Below are 26,468 nucleotides of genomic sequence, written 5' to 3'. Positions count from 1 at the left end.
GCTACATGCCAAAAATCCAAAGTATTAGATATTGACAGTGAAAAATATAGATTCAGATCCTTGAAATGTATGAATTTTGTAGAAATACTGTATTTAATTGGAATAGATTCCAAGAAATAATGTACCTAAAAGGTGCATTGGGCGCACGCGCACAAACACACCCCGCCCAAACTCTGTCAGGCACTATCATGTGTTCGACCCCCCCACTCAACCACCACCACACACGCACATGCACAAATGGAACTCCCAGAACCCCCATTCAATTCCAGAAACCCAGCTCCTGACCCCAACCCATTGACCTCCCTTTGCTGGAACCATGATCCTCAACCCTTGCCAGGCACTTCCTGGGTGCCTAACCTGACTCTACCCCCCATCCCCCCCCCTCTCTTTCCCCCCATCCCCCCCCCTCTCTTTCCCCCCACCCCCCCCCCTCTCTTTCCCCCCCACCCCCCCCCTCTCTTTCCCCCCCAACCCCCCCCCTCTCTTTCCCCCCCAACCCCCCCCCTCTCTTTCCCCCCCAACCCCCCCCCTCTCTTTCCCCCCCAACCCCCCCCCTCTCTTTCCCCCCCAACCCCCCCCCCTCTTTCCCCCCCAACCCCCCCCCTCTCTTTCCCCCCCAACCCCCCCCCCTCTCTTTCCCCCCCAACCCCCCCCCTCTCTTTCCCCCCCAACCCCCCCCCTCTCTTTCCCCCCCAACCCCCCCCCTCTCTTTCCCCCCCAACCCCCCCCCTCTCTTTCCCCCCCAACCCCCCCCCCTCTTTCCCCCCCAACCCCCCCCCTCTCTTTCCCCCCCAACCCCCCCCCCTCTTTCCCCCCCAACCCCCCCCCCTCTCTTCCCCCCCAACCCCCCCCCCTCTCTTTCCCCCCCAACCCCCCCCCTCTCTTTCCCCCCCAACCCCCCCCCTCTCTTTCCCCCCCAACCCCCCCCCCTCTTTCCCCCCCAACCCCCCCCCTCTCTTTCCCCCCCAACCCCCCCCCTCTCTTTCCCCCCCAACCCCCCCCCTCTCTTTCCCCCCCAACCCCGCCCCTCTTTCCCCCCCAACCCCCCATCTCTTTCCCCCCCATCCCCCCCCTCTCTTTCCCCCCCAACCCCCCCCTCTCTTTCCCCCCCAACCCCCCCCCTCTCTTTCCCCCCCAACCCCCCCCTCTCTTTCCCCCCCAACCCCCCCCCTCTCTTTCCCCCCCAACCCCCCCCCTCTCTTTCCCCCCCAACCCCCCCCCCCTCTCTCTTTCCCCCCTGTGATGACCATCCTTCGACCTTGCATAAATTCAACTTATCCATGCAGACCCAGGCTCTGACTAGGGTTGCAGTACCGAGAGGGAGCTTGCCAATGCCAGAGGGGTATTGATTGGTACTGTTGCACTCAAAGGAACAGACGAGCCCCAAATATATCTGCTTTAAAACCTACTAAAAATAAGTGGCATGGGAACATTGGTAGGCGAAGAGGTTTCTTGTGAGCTTTTTCCCTCCATTTCTAGAGATTGGGATCATCACTGCTAACATGGACCTATTATAATCTTTCACGAGGCAGTCTTGGGGAGTATTGGCAACGATGGCAGACATAAGGAAGAGGGGACAAAATACATAATGGTGTGGAAAGGGAGGAGAGATGTGTAATTTGTATAGACAATGAAATAGACTGTACCAGCCCATTTTTGGGAAAGAAAAAACATTGTCTCTCAGTCCCATGATTTTTATGTAACAGACAATGGATTAGTGGTATTGTTACTAGACTCGTAATCCAGAGAACTGGGCCGATGCTGTGGGGACCAAGGTTCAAATCCCACCATGGTAGATGGTGAAATTTTAATTCAATAAAAAAAATCACTAAAATCCATTGTCTTAAAAACCATTCTGGTTCATGACTGCCTTTTAGGGAAGCAAATCTGCCATCTGCAGTCTTACCTGGTCTGCTCTACTCATGACTCAAGATCCACAGTAACGTGGTTGTCTCTTAAATGCCCTCTGAAATGGTCAAGCAAGCTGCTCAGTTCAAGGGCAGTTAGGGATGGGCAATAAATACTGATCAAACCAGTCCACATTCTACAAATAAATCAATAACTTTAGTAATGAAACATCCCATCATGCTTCACAGGAGCATGATAAAACAAAATATGACAGCCACTGAGTCAGTGGGGCCTGATATCACAGAATAAGGTACATTGTAAGTCTGTTACTGCTAGTATTACAGACAGAAAGAAGAGATGAACTGAAATCCCCAATTATGGGTGAGGTTTAACTTTGAAGGTAAACATGTGCATTTGTAATCACCAGCACCCCACCCCTCACCAGTTAATTTGTGATCAATTTTAAAAGTACCAGCAGCAGACTTTGCTGAACAGAATTATTTGTTCTCAAAAGATCTTAACACTACACCATGTACACAACAAAGATAAAGTTAAAGAAAATAGTGTGCTTCTACAAGTTCATTAGTGTGCATTCTTAATTATGAATATGTCATGCCTTTTACCAGACATCTCACTAGAAAACTATGATCTAAAGAAATTGAAATATGGTACTTCCATCTTTCCTCCTCTTGAAGTGGCAAAATTTGGAGGCCGCTAGCTCCCAAAAATGCCTGCTTATTTCTGAAACAATGGAATGCTTTTCGGTTATAATACAAGCAGTCCAAGATGAGAGGATTTTGGTTGAAATGTGGACTCTACGGATTCCATACTTGAAATAAATTGATTGACAAGTGTTTTACAACAATATTGCCAGCTGAGATAGCTAGAAATAATGAATGTGTGTGAAACATTTGGATCTCAACAAATGCCAATGTAGTGTCACTTCATCTACTGTGCCATTTGAAAAATATGTATTAGTATCTTAATAGTATCATTGTGCATGTTACTAGTGAATTATATGTTTGTGTCTGTAATGACTATAAAATGGATAATTCTTGACTCAGCAGCCATTTTCTTTGATAATTTGTAACGTGAAGTGTATACTGTTTATTTTTATATTCTTTCCTGTGATGTGGGCTCACTAGCTAGGCCAGCATTTATTGCCCATTCTTAAATACCCTTGATACTGTTGTGATGAGCCACCTTCTTCAACCATTTGAAGTCTATATTAGATGCTGTGTGACATCAAAAACACAATTTTTACAAGTGATACGATTACTAAATGGTTTTTGTTGTCAGGCAGTTCCTGGTCTCCCCTTTAGGACCAGCTGAATATATTACGTCCTTCCTATCTTATAAGTCTTGACAGATCTTTTATATTTAAAAAAAAATCCAGACTTGCTAAAATACAGTGAACAACTTTTAAAGATAATCACCTTACAAGTACAAAAGATGTCTGATGTTCCTGAATGATACCTTCCTTAGTGCAGTATTGATATTGAAACCTGTCATAGCACATTTAAATAGTTTTACTTGCATTCTTTCAAGATGGCAGAAATAAGTAGTGTCATTGCCTCCTGTGTCATAACTGTAATATACTGTCAAGGGTGCATTACAAGTGTCATTATTGTGTTACTAAGACTGATGCAACACATGGACACAATAGATCTCTGATTATAATTTCATTCCGTACTGATACAGGCTGTCCACTCAGCAAGACCTGCATTTACGAAGGAAAACTCCTCAAGCCCATTTTTAATATTATTGAACTAGCCTCATAGCTAAAGCTGATCATCTGCAAACAATAATTTTAATAATAGATTATTTGCAAAAAAAATCTTTACTTGTAATAGTTTTAGTTATGCAGTTGTAAGGGACAGGAGAGTCCCTTTGGAGTCCCACTTAGGTTCAGAGCTGTGCTCTAGACTTTGAGTTAAACAACAGTTTTATTGAATAATTAAAATGGTAGTGATGTAAGTTAAAGTTAATATCAAAAAGTACAAAATAAATAACTATTGAAAGGAGAAGCAGTGTTTTAAAGGAAGAAAGATGACTCTGCTTACATATGAAGCATACTAATAGACGTGTTGTATTACAAATGTTAATCCCAAATTTGACTATTCAAGACAACTCCACAAAATGGATAACCTCAAATTAGTCTATTCCACAAGAGTCTAATTTTGCAAAACTTCTCTTGGTTCATACATCACCAAGTCTGCAAATAATCTTACATGTTGGCAGTACAGTCAGTCACTTTCTTCCTGGCTCTTACTCCCATAGTCTCCAGTTGTTGATTATTGCACTGGATAAAAGCAAATTACTGTGGATGCTGGAATCTGAAACCAAAAGAGCAAATGCTGGAAAATCTCAGCAGGTCTGGCAGCATCTGGAAGGAGAGAAAAGAGCTGACGTTTCGAGTCCAGATGACCTTTTGTCAAAGCTGAAGCTAATATGATATTATAATAATGTTTTTCTCTTTTAATTCACAGGTTTTAAGTCGGTCTGCCTTGTTGCCCAACGAGGGGCATACACGCAATGGGTCGTACTTGGACTGCTCTTGAATGTTCGAGAGTGGCCTAGTGCTTCATGTCGTTAGTGTGTGCTTAAACTGGACCAGATGCTGGGCAACACAACAGCTCAGTGACTATCACTGTTTGCTGTGCAGACACATGCATTTGGGCCAGTGTCTGTGGGAGTTTGCGCATTCTTCCTGTGCTTGCGTGGGTTTTTTCCGGGTGCTCTGGTTTCCTCCCACACCCCAAAGATGTGCTTTTAGGCCGATTGGAAGTAATAAATTGTCCCTAAATTAGTTTCCCTCAATGTGGATGGCCATAAAACAATAGATAAGGGTCATGGGTGGAGGGGGTTGGGGGGGGGTGGCGGGGGTCTAGTAATGTTAAAATGGCGGCGCGGGCTCATTGGGCTGAAGGGCCTGTTTCCCGGGCTGTTTTTGTTCTTTGTCATCTGGACTCGACGTCGGCTGTTTTCTCTAGTTGACAGTTGCACTCTAGCTGCAGCACAAATTCTGGAAGCAGTATCCCATTAAACCAAATTTCTGGCTTTATTTTATGTTTACCAAGGCGCGCTCAGAACCAGAATCTGGTAAACATACATCCTTATCAGTCCTCCTTGCAGGCACTGCAAGGCTTTGCAGACTTCACAACCATGCTTTTATGCAAATTTTGATTGTGTCTTTCCCAACTGCCATCAATCGGATGGTATGTCCATCAGTCAAACTCCATCTCCTGGTGACTATACCATAGTTGACCAACCTATGTAAGACCGTTCATTGTCCTGGCTTGTAGTTCAAGGGTCATCAAATGCCATTCCAGGATGGCTTGCAATGTGTGAAATTTGTTTCAACAAGAAACTCCTTTTGCCCCATTATTGGCTTGGAAGAATACGTCACATCATTTTAGTTTCAAGTAATTGGCATTGTTAATGCACCTAAATGTTCCTATCTAAATTGCGATGATATACATTTAAATGCTGAGAATACAATGTTTTGTTTACATTAGCCAAGGGATTTGAACTGACTTTTAAAAGCAGTGTTACTTAAAACTGCTTTAAGTTGACATTTTTCAACTACAAATGATCAATATTTGTATTAATGCAGGAGGAGCAGTAGATGGGTTCAAATTGATTAATGTGGTTAATGCATTGGTATGAATTAGCATACATTGGCTTTGTTGGGGTTGGGGGGAAGAAATGCAATGCATACAGCTCGAAAGACCAACTTTTGCTTTGTACTGTGCTTTGGATTTAGCACTGATTTATTTATATATTTATTCACATCACATTAACAAATGAAGATGCAACTTGTCAACAGATTATGCATGTTCTGTTTCCTCCCCAGCTTCCCACCCCGTGGATGTTTGAACATAAGCAGCTTCTTTGCAAATAACAGAACAGGATAACACAAAGATAGAAGATTGGTATTTACTCTTTTATCCATTTCCTTTAGAACTACCAATGAAATAAAAAATTTACAGTATCTACCTCGTGCCAGTGAGCCACGTGAAATGCTGTTTGAGGATAGGACTCGAGCCCATGCTGATCATATTGGACAGGGATTTGAGCGTCAGACTACAGCAGCTGTTGGAGTGTTGAAAGCTGTACAGTGCGGGGATTGGTATGTGAGCTAGACACTGAGCTAGACTGTTCATTCTGTCTGCTGTTAATTATTAAATGTTGAAGAAAAATATAGTGTCTTTAGTTACTGATTTAACCAAAATGTGGAACTGTTTTCTGTCTATCCATTGTTCCTTAAAATGTTATTGAAATTTGGCATGCAAATTTTAGAATTTTGAAGATGGGAAAACTAATAACAAAGTTACTTGTGATCTGAAAATTTAATTGTATTGAAAGTGCAGCATTTTATATAAAATTCAGCGTACAAGGATTACAGATATATATAGATAAACTATGTACCTGTTGCTGTTAATATTACTAATAATTTTTCCTTTTACAACACTTTGGATAGGAGAAATGGAAGAAATCTAATGGCTTCCTGAACAACGATGAACCCAGTTTCATTGTTGTGTGGCTTATCTTTATCTCAACATTTAGTCACAAACTCCATATCCCTGAACTTTAAGAGTAAATATTTCTGGGAGACTACAGTTATGCTTGCCCTATGGTTTCTTTTTGCTGTTCTCAGAAGGAAAAAGTGCAACAGTGGTCTTTAAAAGCATTCTTCCAATTTCTTCTACTTACAAAGATTAGTGGTTCAGATAGTTTTTTTATGATGGAGAAATAAACGAAGAGTGGGTAAATGTACTTGAGGATAATACTGAAAGAAAAATATCAAAGATTCCTGATCTATATTGAATGGCAGGATATTTTAAATTGGCCTCAGTATCCCTGGGCTAATTGAAGCAATGTGTTGGAGAAGTATAATATGCACTGTCAAAATGACGGTCTTTTGCTTTATGCTTAAAATTGGATTTTGCACTTAAATCCACACAAGTAAATTGAGAGGAGTTCTTGTCATATTATTACACAGCTTTGTATTGCTTTTTATTCTACGTTCCTGTGTAAGCATTCCTAGGGTGGGAAGAGTTTGATGAAACAGCATGCCCAATTAGCAGGTAAAATAACAGTGCAGTGGTTATGAAATAAGAGGTGCATTGACATGTATTCAAACTGCGTGCAAATTGGCGAGAGATTAGGCTGATATGACTTTGTATATGAATCAAATGAAGCAATTCTCAATGTGTAATTTGCTGACCTTGTATTAAAAAGGGGTCTTTTAGTTGATTATTTTCAAATTACATTTCTGGCATTCAATATATGTCAGCAGCCAACGATGATAGAATCAACATCTGTAGAGTGCAGCCAGGTGGCAGATTAGTTAAAATAAGATCACGCACTACAGAGGTTTTTATGATTATTTATAGAAGACCAGAAATAAGAATGTACTTAAATTGTATTGTGGTGACTCCTATCCTTTGGGGCATTTAATTAGGCAGAGTAACAGTATCACCTATCATGCATGTTCAGTTAAAGGGAAAAGTTGAAACGGTAGATTTCAGTTTTCTTACTTCTGTTCTCGTATTTAATGCAGAGAATATCTTTTTCACCTCTCTTTTAAACATTTTTCCGGTGCTGTTGTACTATCTCCCAGCCAAACAGTTGCTAGTCCTGGTAAAATTATACATCTCCCTATTTACGTTGCACCAGAATAATCTAGAGTGACCATGGGCACAAGTAAAAACAAGAAACTTGGGGATGAGAATGGAAGGGAGATGGGATTTTAATGGATAATATACTAGTGGAATGAGTGACCATGAAATGGCCTTTGGAATAGAGTATAGATGGGTACAAAAAACAACTGGATGTATATTTGGAGAGAGTTTGAAAAATATGTTGAGAAGATGGGATTAACCTCTAGTTGTGTTGCGTTCAATAGCCATTTAATTTGCAAAAAGGTCTGTGTTCACCATTCTTTTCTGTGTGGAAATGCAGAATTTCACTCATTGCTACCCACAATAGTAACAGCCGATGTCATGCATTCGCCATATGAAGAAGAACAGGCATGAACTGACATTCAACCACCTTTTAGTATCTAATCAAATGAACAACTACCTATGTGCAGATTTTTGTCCAAATTAAATCCAGTTAATAATTTTCTCTTTTTCTTAGGGCTGATCAACCCCGTATAACCAAAGATGTAATTTGTTTTCATTCAGAAGACTTCCTTGAGGTGGTGCAAAGGCTGCAATTAGATCTGCATGAACCACCATTATCTCAGGTAATTCTAGTTAATTTTACTTATCCAATTATTTAAAAAGTAATAGTAAAAGTTATCTTTATGGTATTATTTATTTTTTATATCCTGTGGTTGTGGCGTTTAGATCCATTCTGAGACGGAAGCTCCTAAGTTAGATCCCTTTTTTGTACCAAGCCTAGGGAGCAGTGTTGGAATATTCAGGAATTCTGGAATGGGAAGGAAAACATTTGTTATTATTCTACCCCTAATTAATAGTCAATAATCTTGATGAAAAAAATCACCTATGTGGATGCTGGATGAGAATATTAGGTTTAAAAAGTACACCCAATGTAGACATAGGATATCTAACAGTACATTCATTGAGAGAAAGAGGAAGAGAGATTTGGCTAAGAAAACTATTAAAAATCAATGTTTCTAGGAAAAGTAAATGAGTCCTTAAGAAAATGTTGTGGATTATGTAACCTAATGTCAGCAATGCAGTCTTTTTAGCAGCGTGTGTGACATTTTGTAGGTCACAGAATGCTCTCGGCCAATTATAGATTCCTGTCAGCAGAAAAAATTTTTTTTTACTCCATTCTTAGTTACAAAGCCAAGACTCAGAGTGGACAGAGTAGACCCTAACCCATCTCATTGAATCCAATTTGTGGTCCCCACAAGAGAGACAAACAAGAACTAAGCTGACAAGATAAAACATTGCACCCTACCTTGGGCTTGATCCAACACCGGATTTTAGCCAAAAAAACAGATTTGACACTTGATGCCCATTGAAAACATTTTATCAGAACAAAGTGTGCACTCCATCTGGTGGAGATATTGAGAACTTGTGAAACCCGGACAGACAAATCCAAATGAGCAACCATTTAATTAATTGCAATTAGTAGATTGGGAAGCAAAGATCATTGCTGTGCATCTGTGCAATAGAAACTACTGTTTTGATGTAAATGTTGTATTTGACTTTTCATTGCTTAACCCTATTTTCTCGTCTTATTTTTAGTGTGTTCAGTGGGTAGATGATGCAAAACTCAACCAGATACGAAGAGAAGGTATTCGCTATGCGAGAATTCAGCTGTATGACAATGACGTATATTTCATTCCGCGAAATGTTGTACACCAGTTCAAGACTGTCTCTGCAGTATGCAGTTTAGCATGGCATGTGAGGTTGAAACAGTATCATCCAGATGCAGAAGAACCATCTGCTCAAGAATGTGCTTCTGAAGGTTCAGAATTGCTACCAGACACCAAGTGCCCAGTTATCAAATTGGAGACTGAGGATAAAATGCAGAGGGATGACATTACCTCTGATGATGCAAGACATCAAGAAGTAAAAATAGAACTTAATATCACGGAACTCCCAAAAATAAAAGTGGAGTCTAAAAGCACTGAATCACAGTTTGTAACCGAATCAAAAGACCTAGTGTGTTCAAACACCCAAACTGACTGTGGAGATGAACAACAGCTACCCTCAGTAAACCCACATTTGCATGAGTAGCAACAGAATTTTTCTCACTGATATCTGTGTATATTCTTTGGAGCTTTTATTTTTTTTAAATGTATCTTAACAATGGTGTGACGTACAATATATGTTCTTATGTAAGTTCTATGGGGCAAGCTTGTTACTGTTCTTAAGACTGTTACATAGTAGGACAGAAAAGTACATGTAGCTTTGTAACATTCCTCAGTGCCTGTCCATAACTGTGAAACATAACAGCACTTAAGGGACAGGTGCACTGTCACACTGCAGGTTAAATGGGAAAAAAAAGTTTTAAATACTTTTTTATTTTTAGATAAAAAAGTAGTAGGGATAGAAGCAGAGTTGACCTCGGCGTATACTTTTTTGTAAGCTGAGCCAAAATTGTTTCCAAATTCAAGCTTATCCATAGAGCTTATGTCAACCTAGTTGCAAGTTTGAATACTGGTATTTGTGTCAATACGGTAGTGTAAATACATTTTTTATTATAATTATGTAGTGCGATTTCAAACTAAAATCTGAACCACTTAATAAAGGTTCAGTGTACTTTAATGTTTTTTATATACGTAAGTACCAAAAGTAGTAGCCTTTGGCTATTTTACACCTACATTGTTTTATTTCGCCTAATGTAGACGTGACAAAGTTTGTGTAACCGTACAGACAAATCAGAATTTCTTTCTTATTTCTCTCCCAGGGGGAGGGGAGAAGGGAACTGAGTGCAAATTTATCATATTCTAGATTTTAAAATAAAGCTATTCATTATGTGGTGTTGTCTAAGACACTGAAGTGCTAGTACCCCATGGAAGCTAGTTTATAAGGTTCTCCATCTCTTCACTAAGTTTTTGCAAACACACGTATCTTCATAAAGTCAATTGTAGTTCTAACATTTTGCAGAGTGCTGAGTTTTTAGACTGTTGTATCTTTTCTCATCATCAATTAGACAGGAAGAAGCTAGAAATTCCAGCCTCTAATCAAAGTACATAGTGTAGTTAGTTTTTGAGTGCTCAATTGCCTTTGGATCGGATTTATTTCTCTATTTGTAGTAAGGTTGACCAAATTAATATTCTATGGTGTCAGCTCTGAGTTTGTGTATCCAGTTTAAATGCAAGACTATTTCATTTTGAAATGATTTGTCAGTTTGTGCTGTTGTGATACAGGCTGCACATATTGGTGTACCTTATATCTGTAATACCTTGGAATTCAACGGCAATGACAGGTCCTTGCCACTGACCACAAAACACTGGTATCAATGATTTACCAGTGTTACGAACATGCATTTTCTTTATTCTGATTTGAATTTGGCACTATCAGTCAGGAGAATTCTTTCAGTCTGCAAAGCAGGGAAAAAAAGATTATTATTAACATTTTAATCAATGTATAGGAAGCAAAATAAAGATTGGAACTTGCACATGGGATTAAGCTGGAAGCTGAAATATCATAAAATGTAAAATATGTTTCCAAAAATCATGCAGTTTTTGAAATTCTGTACTTTAAAATTAGTACTGCAGGACCTGAAAGATTGTTCAGCAGTAATCATGACATGCTATGCTGTTAGTTGTCAGTTCCACCTGATTAAACCCATTTTCAATTGATCCCAAAGTGAGAATAGAGCGTAAAGTTGATATTCTTTCATGTCACTTTACTTGAATTGCTTGTGCTAATTGTATCCAAGAAGATAATGGAAAAGCAGGGTATCACTGACAACAATTTGTTTTTCTGTGTATAACTGCATGTGTGGCTACCAGAATTTGCTGTCAGTTTTACACAGTTTTGACTGAGTATTGACAGTTCTACTATCATGAGGACTACAAACCCCAGATTGTTGTTATTTTTGTCGTTCATTAATATTGAGTACCATTTTACAGTTTGCATTTGGTGTGCAATATAAGAAAGCCACCGTGATCTCAGGATGATTATGATGTACTTTAGATTATCAATTCAGCTTGAATTAGTATTGGTCTATGGAGTTAGCCTTTCATGTAATTTAAATTTCTGTTTCAATAGTTCCACTCTGCATCCACCCTACAAACAACTGAGCATATCAAATTATCAAATAACCATTCTTCCACATATGCTGTTGTGGTATTTCCATGTCCAAATCTCTTGGAATATTCTCTCATTTGCAATATTCTGCGAAAATGCATGTTAAGATTTACCACACTTCATGGGAAGAATTTTAATTATTGACAATCCAATTAAATGTAGGTAAAATCTATACCCCTAGGCCAAATAAACCGGGAGGATTCAGGTTTTGATTTTTGCTCTGTTAAATTAGTTTATCTCAGTTGAACCAGTAGTAAGGACATTACAATTGTATTGCTAAAAATTAACTAGTTTTCTGGATCTATACTATTAAAATATGGGAATGGATGGTGAATGATGAGTGGATTGGACATGGCTCTAATGTTTTACACATGCTAATAGTTTGTTGATACAGCCAAGGTTTATACATAGCCAGCTGCACCAGATTAGAGTCTCAACATGGTGAAGTAAAAAAAATTCTACAAGTTCCAAACAAAATTTTTAATTTTCACACTATACATTTATGCTTGTTCTATAAAGCTGTCTATCCAGTAGTTTGTGCCTTTTTTATTTTGTCATACTTTATGCTTATACATTTGTTCTCCATTTATTACCCTGTGCTTGAGACATGACACCTGTAGGACAATAGTTTCACAAGTGCACTCAGTATAAACAATATGGTATTTCTTTGTGTGTGAGCCGTGTAATTGTAGACAGTGAGTCCTTGATCATGTGAACATCATAACTAAATTTTATTTTCCTCCCCCTCCCCCACCTTAAGTGCATTTTCCACAAAAGCTATTGATTAAATCTACTGTGGGATTTGACTGATCTTTTTCTCTCCTGAGCCAACCATAGTATCTTTCTACCACTGTACTGAGATTAGTTAACCAGAGGCTGATGCTGAGCACTGCAAAAACTCAATACTGTGGTCTCCAAGGTTGCAAAACAGATTCACAAGAAGCTTCATTAACAGTTTTGTCCAGCTAATGAATATTTATAAAATAATTACAAACAGCAAATTAATACTGCAAGTACTTAAAACAGTCACTTTTTTAACCCTCTGTGGAATATATTTCTTGCACAATCTGAAACTAAATATTTGGGAGAAAATTGTACATGCACGAAATGTGTTCTTCCCCAACACTGAATCCATGTGTCAATCCTGGAAGCTAAACTTAAATAATGATGATGAACCAAAATAGTAACTATATTAATGTCGTAATGCCAAAAAAGCCTTTTATGTTGCATCTTGAGAATAATTTAGTCTTCCCCTTGATAGCATGAGATAGGTTTGCTGCTGAAGACAATATTTTTGTTGCCCCAGTCTGCAAATTTGCATATTGTAGTATTTCAAAGAATTCATGACCAATCCCTTGGGAAGTAAGTTTTGGGTTGCCTTAAATATTCTTCAGTATATAAAAGTACTGGTCACTCTTGGAAGTGGTTTGAGTTTCATGAGTTCAGGAGAGGAGCGGTACTGCCAAGACCATAACCTGTATCAATAAGATACAAACTGAACTGATGTTGTATTTTGTGCACTTCTACAATAGTTCTGAATGCAGACTAAAACATGAGGCAAGTCCAGATGCAAATTAAGTTACTTTATTTTGCAAGACACCAACTGAACATAATCATTGAAGCAAATGTAATTTAATCCAATCAATTTCACTTCTGTCTTGAATAATAAATTTTATGACTTGGTTTTTTGGGCTGGCTGGCCTGTTTTTAGCATTACAATTCTTTCCAATTGTAGCTGTGAGCCTCTGATCTACACTTTGTAATCTTTACTGCCTGTATGTCATTTTGTTCCAACCCAGTTATGAGATGTGGCATTAACTTACAGGTCAGTTTTGCCCAATAGGCCTGTCATTAAAACCAGCTGCCTAATTCCCTCAATCCACCCCTTTAATAGAGTAGACAGCATTTTCAATCAATGGATGTAATCTTAAGCAAGATGTTTCTGCTTGAGGAAATCAAAACTTGAACATAAATATAAGAAAGGCTTGTATTTATATAGTGCTTTTCACCATTGGACATCTCAAAGTACACGGATTAAACACTTTTTGCAGTGACACTAATGTAAGAAACCTGGCAGTTAATTTGCACTCAGCAAATTCTCACAAATTACAACATGATAGTCAGGTAATCAGTTTTTGAGTTGAGAAATAAATATTAGCCAGACCACTGAGGATAACTCTTGCTCTGAAATGGTGATATATTTTACATCCACCCCAGTCAGCAGGTGGGGCAATGGTTCAACATCTTGGAAAAATGGCAGCTTGACTACCCAATGCTGCCTCAGTACTGTGCAGGAGTGTCTGTCTTGATTTGTTTTATATGCTCAAATCCTGGAGAGGTAAGTGTCCTATCAATACAATCATCACTAATAAATCTTAATAGGGAATGCAAGCAAAACAATTTGACTAAACAGTGGAGAGATTCAGAAGTAATTGAGGTAATTAACACAGCTAGATACACATACCAGAGAGAAAGGAATGCATAGCTACGCTGATAGGATGAGATGAAGGTGAGTGGGAGAGGGTTCAGATTTTGAACACTGGTACATCTTTTTGTGATGTTCAATCTATGGGTGAGTTTACAGAGAAAAGCACCTCAGTCTTCCTAATTTTTAATTGAATTGGGATTCATCCAGAATAGAGAGAGCAGTAATGAGATAGAGTTGGGATGTTACCCGTGTCATTGACTGTTTTAGGGCTACGGTTGATTGCTATTCACCCAATTCCTGCCCTCTAAATGGGAAAGATGAACACCACTATAATTATGCCTGCAAAACTTGCTGCACGCTCCATAATTTGCAGTTGTCAGTGATTCCCTTTTGTTCTTGCGTGTCTTTCCCAATTTTTGTTTTGGCAATATGTCCTCAAAATGTAAGTTTTTGTATTTTTCTAATTTTTGAGTGATTAGAAAGATGTGCATGCTGTTTGGCATTGTATGCATATTTGCAAATCATAGATTCCCTACAGTGACCAAGGAGGCCATTCGGCCCATTGAGTCTGTACCCTCTCAGCATTTTACCCAGACCTGCTCCATTCCCTTAAACATCATGCATTTACCCAGCTAATCCCCCTATCCTGCCTATGCTGGGACACCAGGGGCAATTTAGCATAAACCAATCCACCTAAACTTGCAAACTTTGGAGTGTGGGAGGAAACCCACACAGACACGGGGAGAATGTGTCTATAGTCACCCCACCCAGGCTAGAATCGAACCGGCTCCCAGGCGCAATCCTTAATTTGCCAAATAAAGCATGTTTTGAATAAATTTCAAGTCAGTGTTGTAGTCCTTGTCCAATAGTACTGACGTATATGCAATTAAATCAATTCGTAAATTTGGTCCTTGAATTGACCAATCGTAGCTTAGAAGTTGCAGATAGCAAGGATTAGGCTATATCAGAATGTTATAATTAAAGTACTTTATTGGGAAAAAATAAAACCTTACGCGCGGATATTTTCCTTTTGTGTTACACTATTACCAATAGCTTACTATGTGAAGCAACTGAATATCACAAAATTTGGAAGGAAATTGTTTCAATTTGTATTTGTCTGAACAGCCACCCCCAGTGTAACTACTCCTTGGAATGATTTGCATTAATTTCAGTAATCTTCACACTTACATAATTATATTACGATAACTTCACAAAATGCACGAGGAAAGCAATCATAAGAAGTTATATTTACAGTCCAGTGGCGATCTTAGATTTGAAAATTATATTACTTAACGCGCCTTTCAGTTTACTTCGATTAAGGTTCCGCATTAAATAGTCTGCTGCTGTGTTTAGGATGACAACAACAGACTGCAACCAGTCCGCTATCTCAGTCTTGTCTCATCGAATAGATATTGTACACTAGATTAACCACTGCTCCGATGAGTAAGAGCCAGAGAGGTATAAACACGAATATGAGTTTCATTTGAGGGAAATGCTCCAGTCTGATGCATAACGCCAACAGAAATCCGAGTTTAAGTAGCATGGCGCAGAGGTACCAGACCTCCTTCTTGAGATTGTTGCCGTTCCTATCGTAGCCGGATTTGCATCTTCCTATAATCTTCACGATTAACATCATTAAAAGGATGGTATCAAAGGTCCAGAGCGGAATGAAGATAAGGATCCAGTTCCAAGGAGCTTTATTGTCCAATTTCAGCACCAATACAATTAAGAAGAGTAAGGTGAAGAGCCAGGTCATTAAAACCCTCTGCGCTAGTGACATTCTCATCTAAAACAGATGGAGAGTACGCTGCTTGCCTCTCGAATGTCTGTTCAGAAGGTTTCGTTCAAGGTAATGCTGGTTAATAAAATCCGTTTCATATCTTAAGTGTCTCTTGCGTCAGTGCGATTCGCTCCGAGAGCTAACATCTGCGTGCCTTTTTCTCCATTTTGTTCCTGACGCTACTATAACACTTTGGTACATAATAACTCCCGAGTGTCGAATCGAGTCACTTTTTGGCTATCGTTACAAAAGATGTGAAGAGTGGATCAGGATCGGGATTACGAGCCCTCCTGCAGCGACACCGGGATCGCTGTCCCCACTGCCAGCAGGCGAAGCTGCAGCGCCGATAAACGTTAATCCCCTTCGCATGCTTCCCTGTTGCTGCCCAGAGACTTCAGTTTTGCTTCCACTTTCCCTCTCGAAACCTTCCAGCAAAGCCAAACAATCCGCATCCTTCGCCCCACCCATAGCCGAAAGGGATTGGTGCTTGAAATTATTTATTCGATGTATCCCATTTGTACTGGTGTGGTTCTACTGTCAATCAGCCAGTGTCACACTTCCGGGACAGTGAATCAAAGGCCTCTCTAAAACACTTAACCTTTTCCGTTAGAATATCTACACTGCTTCATACGGATGGTTGACTTTTTGCAATTATACGGCATGTTAATAACCAATTTACTTCTGCATGTTTATGGAATGGGGAAGAAATAATTATTTATGAAAGATAACCTTGGAAAAAGATATTGAGAATTTACGGAAAATAATTTCCCCTGTTCAGGGTTGTTTGTGTGGTGAAATCGAAACGGCAATGGTATTACTGCTGTAAAATCATGTGGTTCGGCGATAATTTCGTTAGGTGGCAGTGCCAGGGGAACTTCAATGGTTAAGGCTGATGGGACAAGGGCAATTTACCAAGGAGTGACAAAAAGTGAAATTTCTTACAATCACCCTTTCTTGGAGTCAAGCATTACCACTTCCTCCCCCCACAGCCCTTAAAGGCCAACCAGAACATTAGTTTGTTCCATTCAGTCATACTGCCACTAATCCACATAATGCTGAATACTTTCTTTCCATCAGTAACCAAGTAATCATAGAATCATAGAGTCATTACAGTGCAGAAGGAAGCCATTTGGCCCATTGAGCCTGCACTGACAATGATCTCATGCAGGTCTGATCCATGTAACCCACATATTTATCCAGCTAATCCCCTGACACGAAGGGGGCAATTTAGTGTAGCCAATCAACCTAACCTGCACATGTTTGAAGTGTGAGAGGAAACCCATGCAAACATGGGGAGCATGTACAAACTCCATACAGCTACCCAAGGCCGGAATTGAATTATGTGCCACCCCAAGTAAGTTCCTGGGAGAGGCAAGAAAAATACATTATAAAAATACCCTCAACCAACTAAAAATAATTTTGAGAAGCCTCCCTCTCCCTGATTTCTGAAGGCAATCAAGAACATTCCAGGAGATAATAATGACTACATGGACATTTCCTTCTACTTTATATATGTACCTAGGTGTTGTTATTTCATTGATATTAATGCAAAGACATTACCAGATACAGAGATAGTGAAACTAACACTGCTGTTCAAATTTGTGAAGAAGATTAAAGAATAATGTAATTTTCTAAAATCAGCAACAAAGGTTAACCTTTAACTAGATTCTGAATCTTATTTTCTAAAATATTAGGTGACATAGCAGTCAGTATAAGGGTTCAGGTAAAGACAAATGTGAGAATTTTTGTCGTCCAATTTTAACTCACTTAAAACCCATTTGGTAATAAACAGTAAATTCAGGCCCATTACACGACAAATAGTTGATACTAGTGGTAGGAGGGAGTAGAGAAAGACATATCAGGAAGCCTTCTGGCAAGAATGAAGAATCAGGAACGTGATCTTCTGAAAGGAAATAGCAGATTTAAAAGTGAAAGTGCCACATGTGAAGAGGGAAACATTTTGAGTCTTCTACTGTAAAACAGTCATATTCACCTCACTATTAATTCTGTTTCCTTCTCCACAGATGCTGCCTGACTTGCTGAGTATTTCCAGCACTTTGTTTTAATTTCAGACTTGCAGCATCCATAGTATTTTGCTTTTATAAAAGTACCAAATGTGCTTTGTATGTAGATATTATGGACAGAAAAGCTATATCTTGGGGACTGAAGTTAAGAAAGTATGCAATTCATTACCTCAAATGTTATTTCAATATAAATGATTCTTAAAACAAAACATCTTCAAGGATCCTGACAATTGTTGGACGGTGATCAATGCTTCACTATTATAACTTAATTTAATCCCATCTTCTTCTTTTCAATTTGCTTTATTTTCATTAAAGTGCTTTTGAAAAAATATTCTAATTTAAGTAAGACCTGGAATTTCTCAAATAGTGGCTCACATTCATATCTCATCGCTGCCGTGAATCTCTGTTTTGTCATCCCCCTTGTGTTCCATTTGTCATCTGGTTGTCTGTCATATACTTCCACAACTCCTCAGGTAACAAAGCAGTTCATGCCCACATGCAGCGACACCTGGACAACATTCAGGCTTGGAATAATACGTGGAAAATAACATTGTGCCACACATGTGCAGGCAATGATTGCCTTCGAGAAGGGAGGATTTAATTATTTCCCCTTGACATTAAACAGACATTTCAATTGCTGAATCTCCTACAATTAACATCCTGACTTGTGCCTTGTAGATGATGGAATTAGTCTAGGGAGTCAAGAACTGAGTTAATAGCTCCTGAATTCTCAGTCTCTGATTTGCTTTTGTAGCCATGGTATTTATGTGGCTGGTCCAATTAAGTTTCTGATCAATGGGGACCCCAGAATGTTAATGGTGAGGGATTCAGCAATTGAAATGCTGTTGAAGGTCAAGGGGGGATAATTAAATCCTCCCTTCTCAGAGGTGGTCATTGTGCCACACATGCAGGCAATGTTATTTTCCACTTATTAGGCCTAGGAATGTGATGGAATGCTCTCTACTTGCCTGGATGAATGCAACTCCAACTTTCCAAAAGCTCAGCACCATTCAGGAAAAAGCTGCCCACTATAAACATTCATTCTCTCCACCACAAGCACGCAATCAACAAATTGCTTTGTGTAGATTTTGAGCTACTGACTGGGAGAAATGACTAAATATTGCAACCATTCAGGAAAGAACTTTAAAGGTCCTTCATGGAAGGGTCATCCTTTTTGGGCTAAGGAACATTTTACAATGAAGAGTAATGTCCAAAGCAAGCTAAATAGAGATTGCTGAAAGAGTTTTTAAGTATACCTTCACACTCACACTTTTAGTGGGGGAAGGATTCCTGTATGCATTATCATTGAACCATGTTATGAACGCTTTTTCAATGAATAATAAGTGGTGGCATTGGACTTGAACCCAGAGCTTCCCAGTCCAGATGTAGGCTTGCTACCACTGTGCCACAAGACCTCCAGCTGAATGAGTCAGTACACCAATTCAGGAGCAGCTTATGAAGAAATTTTCAGATTTACAAATAGTCGACAAAGTATACTCAGACTGCTTTATTTTAGAATCTCAATATACAGTACATCTTGAGATTTAATTGAAAGCTTAGGGTAGCATCACAACAACAATAACTTGTATTCTTATGATACCTCTATCATAAAAAAAAGTCCCAAGTCCGCCCCAGAGACATTATAAAACAATTTTTGGGGCATCTTTCCTAGCTTCTTCATCATATCCTTCCTCGGGGCTGTAACAGGTGTAAAGTAGGAGAAGAACCTCTCATAGGAGAGCTCATCATACCCTTTGCAGTTGTGCATCCTTTATTGGTTCTCACCTTCACTTCGTTTTCACTTGCGATTCCAAGATGGATGGACCTAACCAGGCAAACTCCACAACTTAGGGATTTGCCTACTGTGGCACCCAGAGTCTTGTTCCAGTGGATTGAATGGATGAGACCAATCTAAAGTTCAATGGTGTTGAAGGCCATGTTGTAGGATAGGCAAACTTGACAAGACACACATGATGGCCTTGTCACCCACTGCATCCAGACCTATCTCCAGCCATCTGGACTTGTCACTGGACCAAGATAAGGCAGTGAAAGAATGTAAGGCTTACGATAAGGCCACATTTGAAGTACTGCAGACAATTCTGGTTGGCCTAGCTATAGAAAGGATATTAAACTGGAAAGAGTACAAAAACAATTTGCAAAGATGTTTGTCAGGATCAGGATTGAAAGGTTTGAATTATGAGGATAGGTTGGGATATTTTCCCTGCTGCAGAGGAAGATGAGTGGTGATCTTGTAAAGGTTTATAAAATCATAATGGGCATAGATAAGATGAATAACCAAGGTCTTTTCCAACAGGTTAGAGGAATCCAAACTAGAGGGCATAGGTTTAAGGTGAGAGGGAAGGATTTAAAGGGGACCCAAGGGGCAACTTTTTCCACACAGAGCATAGTGCATTTAGCCAAGCAGATGCCTGCAGAAACATTTGCAGGACTGCCCAGTGCAGGCTGCAAAACACAATAACTGAAACAGATAGTAAGCTGCTCTGAAATGTGTTTATAGGCCCTTTTATACTTGTTCATCACCAATCTTTGGTGCTGCATGTCAACGCTGCTCACAAAAAAAGCCCAAATTTTAGAAAGGTGGGCACAGCATTTTAATCATATTGTCAATCAGCCTTCATCCATCATTGAAGAATCAATCAATTAGCTACCACAGGTTGCCATCTTGATGACCCTCTCATATTATTAGAAGCAACATCAAAGCTCTGGGACCTTATGGCATCTCAGATGAGGTTCACTAGGCTGGGGATCATCGTCAGCTCAGGAAACTCACTGAACTCTTTCAGTCTATGTGGAAGCAGGAACAAGCCCACAAGAATACAAAGATGCTTCTGTTGTCCACCTGTACAGGCAGCAAGAGCCTTGTCAACCTTGCAACAAAACCACAGAGGAATCTCATTCCTCTCCATCACTAGTACAATCTTTGCTGAAATCCTTATTAACTGCTTAGTGCAAGATCTCAACCAGGATTTTCTGCTGGAGAGTCAGTGTGGTTTCAGAGCAGGTATGAGCCACTGGTGGGATCTTATGGCCTCACTCGAGTGAGACTGGAAATTCCTGCCCAAGGTCAATGGATATTTTTGTTGTATGCCCCTTGCCCACTCTGATTCCACGGCGGTGTTTGCACTTAAATGGCTCCAGGAGAAATGCCAAGAACAAAACATGGACCTCTACTGCACATTTGTTGACCTAACCTGGATCTTTGACACAATCAACAGTGAGGGTCTTTAGAATGTAATTGACAAATTTGAATGCCTGACAAATTAATCACAATGGTTCGATAGTTCTACAACTGATATTTCAGTGCTATTGTCACTAAGCTAGGAATGCAAAGACCCAGGCTAACACTCTGGGGACATGGGTTCAAATCACATCATAGCGCTTGGTGGAATTTAAATTCAATGAATTAATAAATCTGGAATTGAAAGCTATTCTCAGTTATGCTGACTTGAGACTACTGTCAATTGTCATAAAAACCCATCTTGTTCACTAAAGGGAACCTGCCATCCTGGCCTACATGTGACTCTGGACCCACAAGAATATGGTTCACTCTAAACTGATCTCTGAAATTATCTAATAAATGTGCCTGCATTGGACAAACTGTGATGCTTCAAAACAATGGATGTGGGAAGCTGACAGGGGGTGTTTTGGAATAGTCAAGACTGGAAGAAACAAACATAGAGGAGAGTCACAGCTGCAGAAGAGCTGAGGCAGGGACAGAGAAGGTTATGTTATGCTTAGTGACAGCATGACATTGTGACAACATTTAATTGGAGGAAATTTCTACTCATCCAGTATTGAATGTTGGATAAGGAGCCTGACTATTTATAAACAGCACAGGGGTCGAGTGAGGTGGTGGTGGGTAGAGCTGAGTGTCATCAAAGAACATGTGGTACATTGATGTTTGTTTTTGGATGATGTTGAAGAGGGCAACATGTAGATGTACATAAGGAGGGGACCAAAGATAGATTGTTGGGGAACACATGAAGTAAAGAGTAGGAAAAGAATTTATTGGAATCGATTTTATGGCTATGATTTGGTCGATATGACTGGAACCAGGCCAACTGGATGACAGTAGGGAGGCATTGAAGGTATGCATCATAGGCTGCAAATAGACCAAGAAGGACAAGGAGGGATAGACTGGTTTTCTCACAGACACACAGAATGCCACTTGAGACTTTGAAATCCATGTTGGTATTGTAGCACAGGCAGAAACCTAATTGGAGAGATTCAAATTATTGAGTTTTAATAAAAGTGGGCACAATTTTGGGAGGTGACACCACATTCGAAGGTTTGGAGAAGAAAAGGAGGTTGGAGGTGGGATTGTAAGTTATCAAGGACAGAGGGTGAACAGTTGGTTTTTTGCGAGATGGGAATGGAACTGGGAGATGATGAGGATTTTGTAAAGATAAAGTTTTTAGCTGAATGTTAGGAAGATCAAAGGGATCTAGGATCAATTTTTGAGAAGTTAAGAAATAATTGGGGCTTGAAAGATAGGGGAACAATTTGAGATAAGAGAATTATTCACAATATTGTTAGGTTTCTTAAAGCTTCGCTAAGTTATACAGCTTAATACTTCAAGAACATAAGAAATAGGAGCAGGAGTAGGCCACATTTAAGATTTATTTCAATCACTCAGTATATTTATTTCTTCTCTACACCAATTATTTCTTCATTTTCCTCACATCTTTCCTGTCTTGTTATTGCTAGTGGTCCATATTGGGCTATAAATTCATGGTTGGCACCAACCATTCCACTCAGTATCATAGAATCTCTACATTGCAGAAAGGGGCCGTTCAGTCCATCCATTCTACACTGACTCGCCAAATGATCACCTTACCCAGGCCCAACCACCCTGCACTATCGCCATAACAACATGCATTTACCATGGCTAATCCATCTAACCTATACTTGTTTGGCCACTAAGAGATGAATTTTCCCATTCCGCTCAACGTGGGAATCATAGCGGGTGAGGGGCGGACTATGGAAAGGTCAGTTAACGTCAGGTGGGATTTTTCCCATTTTTGGGGTGAGATCGGCCAGAAAATTCCACCCTGAGAGTCAATTTAACATGGCCAATCCACCTAACCAGCACATCTTTTGGACTGTGGGACAAAACCCACACAGAAGCAGGGAGAATGTGCAAACTCCACACAAACTGTCACTTAAAGCCAGAATCAAACTGATTCCTGGTGCTGTGAGGTAGCAGTACTAAGTATTGTGCCACTTTATCACCCGTTAGTACTTTCCACAGGAGACCATTCTTTATGTGTGAAGTTTACACGTAAGCTCTAACTTACCCCAGTATCTGTGATTATCTATTTGATACTTTGAGGAAGGTAGTTTTGTTACTTAATTTAGTAAGTTTGGTAGTATGATTATTTATTTGGTTTATTAGTGTGGATGAGATGGATTTCAGGTGATGTGAGCATTTATTTGCATTTCCTCAAACTGGTTGGATGGTTATGTATTTAGAACATAGAAACATAGAACATAGAACATTACAGCGCAGAATAGGCCCTTCGGCCCACGATGTTGCGCCGACCAGTTAAAAAACAATGACCCTCTAACCTAAACCAAACCCTTACCATCCATAAACCTATCCACGGATCTCTTAAATGCCCCCAAACTAGGCGCATTTACAACTGCAGCAGGCAGGGCACTCCAATCCCTCACCACCCTCTGGGTAAAGAACCTACCCCTGACATCAGTCCTATAACTACCACCCCTTAATTTAAAGCTATGCCCCCTCGTGCTAGCTTTCTCCATCCGAGGAAAAAGGCTATCACTGTCCACCCTATCTAAACCTCTAATCATCTTATATGTTTCAATAAGGTCCCCTCGTAGCCGCCTTCTGTCTAACGAAAACAACCGCAAATCCCTCAGTCTCTCCTCATAGGACCTCCCCTCCATACCAGGCAACATCCTGGTAAACCTCCTCTGCACCCTCTCCAAAGCCTTCCTATAATGTGGGGACCAGAACTGCACACAATACTCCAAGTGCGGCCGCACCAGAGTTTTGTACAGTTGCAACATGACGCTGCGGCTCCTAAATTCAATCCCCCTACCAATAAACGCCAAGACACCGTATGCCTTCCTAACAACCCTATCTACTTGATTCCCAACTTTCAGGGATCTATGTACACATACACCTAGATCCCTCTGTTCATCCACACTATTCAGAGTCCTACCATTAGCCCTATACTCTACGCATCCGTTATTTGTTTTATTGTCGGCTGTTTTCACCAGTTGTTATACATTGAATGTATGGCATTATTCAAAGAAAGTAGTAGAGTCCTCCTGGTATCCTGGATCAACCAAAATCTAAAAGGAATAATCCATTCATCTGGTTAATTGATGTTTGTGGGATCTTGCTGTGCACAAATTCACTGCTCCATTTCCTATATAGCTGTGTTTATTTGTGCTGCAACACAAGGGGGAGCACTTTCTGGACATGTGCAGATGCAGTGTCAGAGATTATGACTAAAGCTTTTATACTCAGCTCAGCTTTCTATTGCTGAATTATGCATAATTTGGAGGCTGTTGTTTATTAAGTGTCTCCCTTACAGCCAAACCAGTTAATGACACAATAAATTGCAGCTACACAGGGAACAACCATACTAACAGGTTATTGTGTTGGAAAATGTAATTGTTGCAACCCATATGTCCTAACTGTGGAGTTTCACCATTGGTAAAAATCAGCAGAAAAGTATTTTGAATAAAGGTATTTAGGGAAATAAATCATCACCCAGTGTGGGATTTGAAACTCCACAAATAAAAGTCCCATATATACCAGGTGAGGTAGCCAGGTTCTGTAGGAATGTCCTACACAAAGCCTTGTCAACTTGTTCAATTTATTCAACAGGTCAAAGGGAAAGAAAATGTGTTTATTGGTTTAAAGTTGCAGTGTTTAACTGGCCAGGAGCAAAACAGCATGCACGGCTGCCATCTTGATGGGAGAATCTGCGCTTGCATCAGTGACCACAGTGTTGGCTGAGTGTGTGTGCATAACTGTTTCTGACACCTTTGTTGCCTCTAAAGCATTTTGGTTTGTTGATTGATCATGAACAGCACTATATAAATAGCTGTGTTTCCAAATGTAGTTAATGTGTTGCAGCACAAATAAACACAGGCATACAGTAAATGGAGCAGTGAATTTGTGCACAGTAAGATCCTGCAAACATCAATTAACCAGATGAATGGATTATCCCTTATAGATTTTGGTTGATCCAGGATACCAGGGGGACTCTACTGCTTTCTTTGAATAATGCCATGCATTCAATGTGTAACAACTGGTGAAAACAGCCAACAATAAAACAAATACATAACCATTCAACCAGCTTGGGGAAATGCAAATAAATGCTCACATTACCTGAAATCCATCTCCCTGCCCCTCCCCTGGTACTCTTCTTTTCCCCATCTCATGCAGGCATTGTCTCTTCCTTATCCATCTTAATAAATGTTGACACTTATTTTCTTCCCTCATCCCTGATGATGCTGTTGGCATCATTTCCTTTCCCCTCAAAACACTAGTGCTTCTCCATTGCCATCCATTTACCTCAATTTCCATCAACTTCTTCCCTTTCTCCAAATTCCTTGTTTTCTTTCTCTAGTCATGCATTATGTTTTCACTTACCACATATTATGTCCCTTGCCCTCCTCACACTCTCTTACTCTTATTTCATGCCTCAGCCTTTGTACTTTTTCTCCCCTCCCCCCTTCTCACAAATCTTGTGGCTAATGCGCATGAAATTCTGGCATTCAGTGTGTTAAAATGATGTTAATAGCTGAAGTGTTTTGCTCACAGTATTTAGATCTGATTTTGTTGTACCTTAATAAAGGAATAAAGGACTTTGTTTATAGAATGCTTTTCACAACCACCATGTCTCAAAACACTTTGCAGCCAATAAAGTCCCTTGTAATGTAAAAAAAAAGCCAGTTTATGCACAGTAAACTCCACAAACAGCAACGTGATAATGTCCAATCAGTATCTATGATGTTTATTGGGAGATAATTATTGAAGGATAACTCCCTGTTCTTCCCCAATATGGTGCCATGGGAGCTTTCACATCCACCTGCGTAGACAGGAGTGGTTCAACATCTCATCTAAAAGGCAATACCTTGCAGGCCAACACTTCTTCAGTATTGCACTGGGGTGTCAACTTGGAGTTTTATGTTCAATCCTGCAATGGGTCTTGAACCTGGAACATTGGGTCAGAGGTGACAGTGCTACCAGCTGAGCTATGGCTGAAATGCTAATGTATCCTAACTAATATGTTAGGCCAGCGTTAACTAGGTTTCTTTCTCAATAGATGTTTCTTGATCTGCTGAGTCTTTTCAGTACTCTGTTTTTATTTCAGATTTTCAACATCTGCATTATTTTGCCTTTGTTCTGCTGTTCCTTGGTTTTTATTATAGCAAGCTGACAGTTATTCAAGTGTATTACCTTGTGGGATGTTGGTGCCTGTCCTGTGTTTTGTGTTAGGGATAATATATCAAGCAGTGTCCTTGTTTACTTGGTTTCTTATAATAGGGTTTCTGGTTACTTGGAATTGGGGTAGATAGGCTGTACATTCTGTTAAGTTACAGACCAGCTATATGGTTGGTATTGTGATTTAAGTGTTTAA

General features: G+C 39.9%; 2 protein-coding genes across 2 annotated transcripts in view; one reads left to right on the top strand and one right to left on the bottom strand.

Annotated features, from left to right (window-relative positions):
• The window catches only part of LOC145355395 (lysine-specific demethylase RSBN1L-like), a 51,485-nt gene extending 41,913 nt beyond the window's left edge, over positions 1–9,572 (top strand). Inside the window, exons 5-7 of the mRNA XM_080207445.1 lie at positions 5,813–5,980; positions 7,993–8,101; positions 9,075–9,572. Coding sequence (XP_080063571.1) covers positions 5,813–5,980; positions 7,993–8,101; positions 9,075–9,569 — 772 coding nt within the window. The 3' untranslated portion in view covers positions 9,570–9,572. The remainder of the gene's footprint in view (positions 1–5,812; positions 5,981–7,992; positions 8,102–9,074) is intronic.
• A 5,834-nt stretch (positions 9,573–15,406) lies between these two features.
• Positions 15,407–16,236, bottom strand: LOC145355396 (transmembrane protein 60-like). The gene has a single exon (XM_080207447.1). It carries the CDS (start codon positions 15,803–15,805, stop codon positions 15,407–15,409), a length of 399 nt encoding a protein of 132 aa, XP_080063573.1. The 5' UTR covers positions 15,806–16,236.
• Between the last annotated feature and the right edge of the window lie 10,232 nt (positions 16,237–26,468).

Source organism: Carcharhinus amblyrhynchos, chromosome 19 (genome assembly GCF_965287045.1).
Source record: "Carcharhinus amblyrhynchos chromosome 19, sCarAmb.v2.hapA, whole genome shotgun sequence".
Taxonomy (NCBI): Eukaryota; Metazoa; Chordata; class Chondrichthyes; order Carcharhiniformes; family Carcharhinidae; genus Carcharhinus; species Carcharhinus amblyrhynchos.
Note: the sequence above shows the minus strand (reverse complement) of the source record. Positions and strands in the feature narration are given on the sequence as shown.